The sequence below is a fragment of the Nanorana parkeri genome, unplaced genomic scaffold, assembly GCF_000935625.1.
Source record: "Nanorana parkeri isolate BGI_ZX_2015 unplaced genomic scaffold, ASM93562v1 scaffold1318, whole genome shotgun sequence".
Taxonomy (NCBI): domain Eukaryota; kingdom Metazoa; phylum Chordata; class Amphibia; order Anura; family Dicroglossidae; genus Nanorana; species Nanorana parkeri.
The window spans coordinates 284,460-294,927 of NW_017307586.1; the positions used below are offsets into that span (position 1 = coordinate 284,460).

General features: G+C 41.2%; 1 protein-coding gene across 4 annotated transcripts in view; it reads right to left on the reverse strand.

Moving 5' to 3' along the window:
- VCL (vinculin) overlaps positions 1–10,468 on the reverse strand; it is an 85,536-nt gene that overhangs the window by 37,378 nt on the left and 37,690 nt on the right. For all 4 annotated transcript variants that reach the window (XM_018569291.1, XM_018569290.1, XM_018569294.1 and 1 more), the window contains 2 exons: positions 3,940–4,010; positions 472–622 (listed from right to left, as the gene is read on the reverse strand). In XM_018569291.1, coding sequence (XP_018424793.1) covers positions 472–622; positions 3,940–4,010 — 222 coding nt within the window. The remainder of the gene's footprint in view (positions 1–471; positions 623–3,939; positions 4,011–10,468) is intronic.

Genomic DNA, 10,468 nt, shown 5'->3' on the forward strand with positions numbered 1-10,468 from the left:
CCATCTAGTAGCCAACATCCACAGAGCAAAGAGTTCTGCAAACATTTTATAAATACACCTCATACCCAAAGTGAGGGGTGGGCACAGGTGCATGTATACTTCCCACACAATGCTCAATGTAATACTTCAAGCTTAAATCCAGAAAATTCAAGACAAATGAAAATATATGCCTGAAAATGGATATTTCATTCTGTTTAGCAAGTTTTAAGATTGTCCCACAGTACATAGCCAGACTGGTGACACCACATTTATTTCAGCATTGCTAGTTTTTGGGTCACCCACTGTGCTAAATAATCACCCAATGAGCTTAGAGGTAATGTAGAAAACTGCAAAGATAAAAGAATAAAAAATAGTGGCGTCACCAGACCCGTCAGTCTGGAGTTCTGCTTTAATCACTAAAAAGAAAGATTAATACTAAAACACACACAGGTTATCCCAGACATAGGACAACGTAGGAGGCTAGGCACCTACCTCAGCCTCATCAAAAGTCAGAAGCAGATCTGAGGTGCCAGAGAGGATTCCACGAGAACCATCAATAAGGTAATCACGAGCTGGCACAGAATATGGATCTGCATGCAGCATTTGAGCAGCCTGGACAAGCTTAGCACACGCATTTTCTACTCTGGGGGGAAAATAAAAATAAGTCAACTTACAATGAAACATTTAAAAAAAATATAGAAATGAACAGCTGATAATTACTAACTAAAAGAAACACTTTAACTCACGATCAAAAGACATCTATAAAACAACAACAAACAATGTACCAACATTATTCCTATGCAACACAAGTACAGTATTAAAAAGAACCGACTACCTTTTTACCTTGATCCATCAAGGAAGGTTGTAAAGTAAGAGTTAAGATAAGGTTTTACTAATTAAAAGAAACAAAGCAATGTCTAAGTCTGCAGAAAATGAATTTGTATTTTAAATGATCTCTAACATCAGTAACTGATGAAATATTGAACTGAAAATCTGATAAGGACTTCATTAGGGCAATGGTCCTCAACCACCAGGCCGCGGCTCCAGGAGCAGATGTGGCTGGCAGCCTGTAGTTTCTACAGGCTACTGGTCCATTCTGACCTCTATCAGAGTATCTATCTCTATATGGTTTACAATCACTGACCTAGAGGGCAACAGAGTTTTCTATGTTGTTTACTGCTTACAGCTTCAACATGGGATCTTTCTTTCCAATGGTCCCTTCTAAACCAGGGGTGGACTAATTTATATGGAATTCAGGAGCCAACAGATTTTTTTTTTGTTTTTTTAAGGAGCCAGCTCCATTGCAACAACTGGTCGAAATCCTCAAAAGTTAGGCATCAGCTGTTATTTTTAAGGACCAGTGGCTACCTGGCTCCTGGGATTTATCACGCCTTTTTCTATACTTTAACCAAATAAAAACATTTAAACAGCAAAGAAAATATGAGAAAGTTCAGGAGATTAACACATATCTAACCCAAAAAACAAACAGTTTTCAGTAGAGGAAATGCCTGCAGTCACCCAAGCAGAGGAAGTGTTTTATTCACAGAAACACTGGCTAAAAATAAAAAGGGAAAATATACTGAAAAAAGAAAATGAATGCAATCACTATATCTATGGACTGCTAACTGCAATATGCTTTCAGTTACATGGTTATGAGAGTCTAGTGAAAATGGTCCTCTCACTAGATATTTGTTTAAAATCTTTACTGAACAAGATTATAAAGATACAGCCAATGCGTTTCAGTTATGACAGGGAGCCTAGGTTTGCTTCAAAAACATCAGAAAGCATTGAGTAAAGCAAGAACTGCCAACTCAGCATTAACCTGTAAACATGGCCGGGCTACAGCTTCTATTATGGGGCAGCATGACCACCAGCAAGAGGGAGAAGATGGGAGCTCATTGTCAACTGCTTTGGGTCAGGAATGCTGCTTGCCACTGCCAGAGCTTCTTGGAAATAAATAAGTTTTCAGCTCTTCTTTTATTAAAATTAATTTTGTTTTAGGGTAGGTTCATAGCTGCAAGAAGATCTAAACGCATGTTGCACCGAACCCAGCAAATCACACTTATGATAGAGGCTGGGAGAACAGCATAGATTGGAAGGACACAGACCACTGCAGCCAGGAGCAAAAAAAAAAAGGAACCCCACTTTTTGTCCAGAACCACCAACAAGCTCCTGGACATCAAAGACCAGGGCTTGAAAAATCCACTCGTCTGTGACGAGAGGACGCCGGAGCCGGACAAGTAGCCTCCCGGCCGGCCATTGTGATTTAATGGCCGGCAGCTTCTTGGATGGCGGTTTACATTCAAGCAATCGGGCGCCCCTAGAGCTGCCCGATCGATTGTATTAGCTGCGGTTTAACCCCCCGCCCCGTCCCCCCAGCCGCTGTCACTGCTGTTGCCGGTCCCGGGATCCGCTGTGTCCGGGACGGCTGCTCTGTCACAGGAGATCAAACAGAGATCGGTACACGAACTCCTCTCCAGTCGCCAAATGCAGGAAGTGATGTTTATTACATCACTTCCACATTCAGCTGTCATTCCTGGCTACAGAAGCTGGGAAGAAGTTGGTGAAGCAGATCTCTGCTTCATCAGCTTCACTGGGGGTCCCTGGGTGACATTAGGGGTCTTGAAAACCCCCGATGTCTCCATAAAGAGTACCTGTCATGTAAATTGGCTATCACATAGGGAGCTTCTTAGCCCCCCATGTGATAGCAAGACATTCGTCAAGTGCATCTACGTGCGAAACGCCGATTGTGCCGCACATGTTACATATCACCGCGAACGTCGCAGTGAGAGCAATAATTTTAGCACCATTAATCACTGATAGCACTAAACTGATGAGCAGTAAGAGAGTTTAAAGTGTCGCCTATGGCCAATTTTCGGTGTGGTAGTTTGTTGCGATTTTACGGGCGGGCGTGTGCAATTTTAAGGCTCGACATGTTTGGTGTCTATTTACCCGACGTGACCCCGTCTTTTATATTTTACCAAAAATATGGGTAAGAATAAATGTTTAACATAACGTAGGGAAAACTTTTTTCTTTAAATAAATAAAAATAAAATAATATATTTTTAAAAATTTGCAAAGGTTTGAGGAAAAAAAAATTTGGTTTCGGTTTGACATTGTTATTTTCGGTTTTGTAAATTGAATTTCTGTGTACCTCTAATGACAACAACTATTTGAGCATTTGAACGTTCAGTTGACAGATATCACCAGAGACTAGTCTGAAATGTAACTGTTTTGGGAAACCAATAAAATGGCCGTGCTGATTGGACACATAGCTAAAATAAAGACCCTTATCCTAGTGTTAAAACTTTGTGAATTGAGGATAAGGTGTGTTAAATTGAACATCCAAATGTTCAAACTCCAACTGTGAAGATTTCAAATTCAGAATTCTATACGGAGTATACTGTATATAACTGGGGCTCACAGCTCTGAGTTAAGTTGCTCGGTTTGCACTGAGTGCAGGCAATTTTATTGTCTACAGAGCTTTTCCTTAAGAGGAAATGGGGAGTAGACGCATGTACTGTGACTTTCAGACTCCTCTGAACACCATCCAAGAGGAGCCAATGGACAGATAATGTCCAGCACTGTAACTGTCTGCAATGGCTACACTAACGGCCTGACAACACTGATTTATTGTTCGGCAGTCCATTGTATGTCCAAACCCAGGGTGAAAAGTTCATCCAATTTGATCCTGAATGTTCAAATAAAGAATGAACAAAAGATCTCACATGTTCATATACTATCCATGCACACACAGCAGAATGTTTTTGATTCACTATTCTAAGTTACTGTTTATTTTTACAATAACATACATTTCAGAAAAGGAAGGCACAGTTGGAATACATCATCCAGCCCTTAACTATTACATATGGTAATAACAAACAGTAAAGGATAACAGGAAATATTATAAAGAAATACACATACATCTACACGGATATCATAGATCAATAGAACACTCACTTGATGAAAGCAGGCGGCATGTCTCTCCTCATTATCTGATCATCAGTCGTCTGAACAGTTTCTTTCCCAACCTGACAAAAAACAAAAAGTTGGCAATGTTTAATTAATTCTATTTGTTAATAGGGCAGATAAGAAGCAATCATAACTGCTGGCTTGGAGTCTAGATGGGGAAGGTATCTGGAGTAGAGAAATTCTCCTGTGTAGTAAATGAAAGTGCTCATTCTCATCAACACTTTGAATGGTTTTGCATTGTTTTAGTAAGCTCCAGTTGTAATGATACCAGAGTATGCCAAAGGCAATAGCTTATGGCTATGCCTGTAAAGTAGTAAGCTTGGAATTACTGGCACTAAGAATACATACCGTATTTGCCGGCGTATACGGCGACTGGGTGTATAAGACGATCCCTAATTTTTCAGTTAAAACATAGGTTTTGGGCTATAGTCGTCGTATAAGACTACCCCCCCTTCCGAGGCTTCATATTTCCTTCTTCTTCTTAGGGATGTTCGTTTTGGGCCAGCTTGGCCCGAACGAACGAAAGGTTCACATTCAATACCCCACGTATAAGACAACCCCCGATTTTCAGGGGATGTTTTTAAGTATAAAAAGTAGTCTTATACGCCGGCAAAAATTGTAGATCTGCTACATTTGCTTTGGCCTCTCATTACAACTTTCCCAATATAAAACTAAAGAGCATCATAAATGAGCTAAGAGCCATTTCACCAGGCTTTAATCTACCAATCTGACATTTTTTTCCCCCAGCAAGGTTCCCCCCACCCCCTACAAAATAAAACAGTATAGCACATATGGCATACGGACTGATATTCCCATTCCAAGAGGGAGAAGATACCAGTTCATACCCCCTTCAAGGGGAAGTATGCAGTATAGTCACTGAGCACATATTCTGAGTGATGACTGCAGTGTATAACTTAAAGGAATTTTAGAATTGCTTTTACATTTTAACCTGAATGTTCTTCCATCCATATCATCAAAGTATGAATATTAGCCACCAGAGGGAGCGATTTACAACTGAAATCACTCAGCCTTTCTGCACAGCAAATGTTGAGCTATCAGCCACATAATGACGGACTGCAACAGCTTCCGATGGACACACTGACATTGTGATAAGAAAGTAGATTAGTAGAAAAGCAGTAGAACAGAATCATTGTGTACAGATGAAAATCAAAAAGCAGAGCCTGTGTATTTTATTACTAGTTTTTTGGTGTAGCACCAACAATTTACGTGGCAGTTTATATACTGCACATTCACATCAGTCTCTGCCCTCAAGCAGTTTATAAACTAAAGTTACTAAATCATATGCAAAAATTCACATACCAGTTTTGACAGGAGCCAATTTAACTACCAGCATGTTTTTGGCATGTGGGAGAAAATCCGAGTACTGGGAGGAAAGCCGAACAAGCACAGGGCGAACAAGCAAACGGGTAGTGTCCTAGCCGGTATTCCAACCGGGAACCCCAATGCTGCAGGGCAGGTGCTAATGACTAAGCCACTGAGCTGCCCAGTTTGTATGTAATGATAATGTCCTGACCAGGATTGGAATCGGTAAACCCTACTATACAGGATTTATATAGCACCAACAGTTTGTGCAGTGCTTTACAACATATGGGGAGACAGCACAAGTACAATACCATACAAAAGGATTAGAGGGTCCTGCTCGTGAGAGTTTACAGTCTACAAGGAGGGGCAAGTGATACAGAAGATAATAACTGAGGGATGAATTGAAGGAGTAGATGTACAGTTTTTAAGAGGAGGTGGAATAGGCTTCCCTGAAGAGGAGAGTTTTCAGGGAACACAAAGACAGATCAGGAGATAGCAAGATAGGTTATGGTAGGAAGTTCCAAAGGATGGGAGGGGCCCTGGGGAAGTCCTGAAGGTGAGCATGGGAGGAGGTATTGAGGGAACTAGACAGAGATTGAGGTCTTGAAAGGAGCAGAGAGGGCGGTTTGGGTGAAATCTTGATTTGAGTTTGGCGATGTAGCCGGGGGCAGAGTTGTGGATAGCATTTTGAATTTTATGCGTTGTGCTATTGGAAGCCAGTGGCTGGATTGGCAGAGAGGGGTGGCAGTCACTAAGTGGTTTGGTGAGGTGGATGATTTTGGCAGCAGCATTCATGATAGACTGAAGGGGAATAGCCTGTGTAGAGGAAGGCCAACAAGAAGGGAGTTGCAGTAGTCAAGACGAGACACGACTAGAGAAAGTGAATTAGTAGCATCTAAGCCACTTGGCCTGTATCTAATGAGTAAATATGGCTGCCACAAAGAATTGTTTATTCCCTTCAAGATTGAGGATGAGGGCCAAAAAAAGATTTAAAAACCCCACCTCAAAATTAAGTGATTTTCAATTTCCCTGCCAATTCCTGCTCATTAACTAAAAAATATGAAATCTCCCATATTGATTGTAGGATTGCGGGATAGTCTCGCTCTCTAGTGCCCGCAGTGTAATTCTTATTTAATTAAATGAAATGGACGCATTGCCGTTACATTTTAGATTGACAGGGTAGGACTTTCCCATAATTTCAAACCCGAGTGAATGCAATAAATACGGACTAACAAAGTGACTGCTTTCTTTAATTTTTATGGCAATCTATCCATGTAGAAAAATAGGAACTATGTTTGATGCTTGTTCTTGAAGATTTTAGGGGTTATCGTTATTATCCTTGCTTGACCACTGAGCCACTGCAAACTAGCAGATGTCGGACAGGTGTCCTAACAAGTTCCATTTAATTTGCTTTGGGTAAACAGTTAAGAAGCCAGGACACAGGCCCCGCATTCCTGAAGTACCTTTCTTGGTGTACCAGTAGTGCAATATTCTGAGGCCTCCCTAGTGAGGCCTGCCTGCTGCTAAAGAGCATATGACCCAGTATAAACATAGCCGAGTATAACCTCACTTACAGCCCTTGCACGGCGAGGATAGAAAGCACGAGTAGGCAACCCTGTTACTCCCAACTCCCATCATGAGTCTTCCTCTTGGAGTCATGCTTGTGGCTGTCCAGTGTCTTGCAATGCCTCATGGGACTTGTAGTTCCAGAACAACTGGCGAGCTGAGGTTGCCTATTCCCGATATAAACACTTATGCCTGTTGTGCTATTGGCGTTTCTATAGCATTGCGTTATAACCTGACAAGCATGGAAAGTCACAGAAGCAGTGTCTGGAATGATGTGGCAGCCTGTTATTCTTTAATTGCGTATATTGGTTGAACTTGATGGACATGTTTTTGTTTGTTTGTGTATATATATATATATAAGCTCAAATAAAGCAGATATACTCACCTGCTCCTCGGTCCCGCAGCCGTCAGCGCTTACCTCTCTCCCCTTCACTCCAGCTATGCAATGTCCCTCAGTGTCCTTATGTCCAATACAAGTTAATGGACCTACATGTGATGATGTCAGTGGTCCTTAGAAGGCTTGAGCCCAGGGGAGAAGAGACCGCAAGGACTGGTCTAGCTGCCCAGCAGGACTGAGAATCAGTAAACTATATTTGCTTTACTTGATGAGGTGAGTATTTTCACTCTCTTGCAGCTTGGAGGGTAGCCCCACAGCAAAGGTAATTTTTTTGTTTTTAGCATCTTGGACTTCTTCTTTAGCTCATGGACTTATTATTAGGGATAGCAAATGTTCAAGAAATGTTAAAGAGCCTTTGATTAAAGAAAAAATACTAAGATAGTCATCCACATCTGTTGAGTTAAGAAAGTTCACTCAACCCATTAAACCGCTCCTAGTTCGAGCCTCTCATTATACACATAAAACTATACATTTAAGGGTAGTGCTGACCCTAATTTTATCATTACCATCAGACTGAGTCTAGACAAGGTCACCAAGGAAATAACTGACTCACTAGCAATTGCAGCATGAAAGAGGATCAGACACTAGTAAGAGCTAAATGACACCTACCAGACTTGATCCAACCACTAAAGCTCTCTGAGAGCCAATATAAATCAAAACTACTTTTATTACTATAGCACCCCAACAGTATTATTACCGAGATAATAGCACAGCCAATAACCTTAACAGCAAATTAAAGGAATCGGAAAAGGTTTATTTAGTTGCTGTTACGTTTGACATTATCCCTTTATGACACCAGTTGTAATGAGTAAATGGCTGGTCAGCCCTCTGTATATGAAAGGAAGGAAACAGAAATGTCATCTGGAGAATGAGTTTCTTTCATGAGATGAGATGGTAAACCCATTACCCATACTTTCCAGCTGCTTAAGATTCATGTACAATAGAGAGGAACTTAAAGGGAAATGAGTACATATTTAAAGTGGCTGTTCAGTCCTTATGGTATGTTAGCTATACCATATCTCCATTATTTGATTACATATACAGAACAGTAGATTCTCTTCTTTAAATTACTATCTAGATGTACTTGAGTCATCTTGATCATTTCTCACAATGAAAGACTACCATTCTAAAAAAATAAACAGGGTTGCCCATTAACTGCCCCACCAGAGCAGACCCAGTGCCTGCCTAAAAGCACATCTCCAACACACTGTTTGAGCCCCAAACCAATGAACTGAGAGTCAAAAAATTTATTGGTATTTGATCAGCAAGGCAATATAAAACAAGCAACTAGGGCTGAAACTAATCTATAAAGTCGATAATTGATAATGAAAATCGTTGTCAATTATTTTCATTATCGATTAGTTGGTTGCTCGATTAGTTGGGCTGCTTTCACCCTCACTCCCTCCCCACCTCACGTGCTTGAGAACACCGGTGAAGCCGCAATATAGCGTAATTGGCCCAGAACCAGAGTGACTGTTTGGGCACTGCTGGAGGGCCCGCAGGCTCCCCCACGTCTCAGCCTCCTCATCTCCTTCTACCATGAATGATCATAGTGGACTGTCGGACAGGATGAATAGAGCCATCCCAGTGAAACGAGATAAGGAGTCCCAGCGCAGACTGACAGTTCGGGACCCTCTACTTCCCCCCTGTCTCAGCCTCCTTCCTACTCCTCCCCAGGCTGCTCACAGTGGACTGGCTGAATAGAGATGTACAACCAGTGTGTATTATGTGTGCTGTGTGTGTATTATGCACCTTCATGCTACCTGTTGTACGTTAACATCTTTATTGGCACTTCATTGTCCTTTTATGCCTTTGTACTCCAGATATGACCTCTGATAAATATCCTGTATATATTCCCTTTCGTATGTAACCTATTGTTTTGCTACTTTCTGTGGATACTTTTTTAATCTTTGTTGATTTCCTTATTTAAACCTAATAAAAAGTTTTGAAAAGGAAATAAATAAATAAAACATAACCTCAAGTTCCAATTGAAAGGCAAAGTGGAAAAATAATCTGAACTAAAAAGGTATGGCATTAGCAGGCAGTGACATTTTAAAGGCACCAGAATGCTGCACCCAACTTGCAGCTGGTTTTGAGCCCTTTGGTGTCAATATGCCATCAATGGGATTGTTTGCTTGGAGAAGATGCTGTGAACCTACAGAAAGCACCAACAGTAGAATCCAGTTGAGTTCTGGTTTTGTTCTCCACTGCACTGTCACAGACTTTTTTTGTGTGTGGGAAGAGAGAACAAGTTTAAAATTTAGAAAAGAAAGCCAACAGTTAAACGTTTAGCGTTAAGCCCTGGAAGCATATTGATATCTTTTGTTCTTACATATCTCAAAAACTGCGAGGAAATAAAACCGAGTGGGTGGCAGAGATAGAAAGCCACTGTCAGCTCCACATTCTCCTGTCACTCCATCAGGATGTGCTAAATTAGAATGACCTTTACTCTACAGTTTCTCAGCCATTATCCTGTCATCACACAGACTACTTTGTGCAAACTAGAAAGAGTTACCTTGCACTGACCCAGTGGCTGCCCAGACCTCGGAGGCATGAGACCACCCATCCACCTAAACAGGGGAATTGTACAGATCATGTGCTCCATTTCTGAAGTGATAGTACTTAAAATAGAACTTCAGGCTACAATGATAAAAACAAAGTGTGGGCCCCATCTATAATAAAGAGCAGATAGCAACATCTGCTGGACACTTCAGTGTTTATTATACGTGGTGGCTCCATTTATTATTACAGTCATAAAACTCAGACCATGGTGTGGCACCCGCATAATGCTGCAGAAAATAATCCATGACTGACAGAGAGGCCAGTCACACATCTTTGAGAAATCAAATGACCAGGGCTCTACGCCCAGCCTGGCCCCCAACCACAATTCTAAAATTTCAAAGGAGCTTCAACTGCTTGGGAGCCCACATAAGACAGAATGGAAATTCAGTACCCACCATTGTTTTCCCTTCACCAACAAAGGATGTAGTTAAACACATATGCATATCAGGGGTTCTGACTGCAGTTGACATATATTTGTTCCATCTCACTAGCTCAGGGGATAATGAAGTGAAAGGGTCAGCAAGGCTACCAGAAACCTCACACTATTATGCCCTGACTATCAGGAGAAGACATTATATATTTGGTATTCTACACACCGGTTTGTACCTATTTTTTATCTACTACAACCGATTTTATCAGAGTAACTCACACCACCTTCAACACCTACCC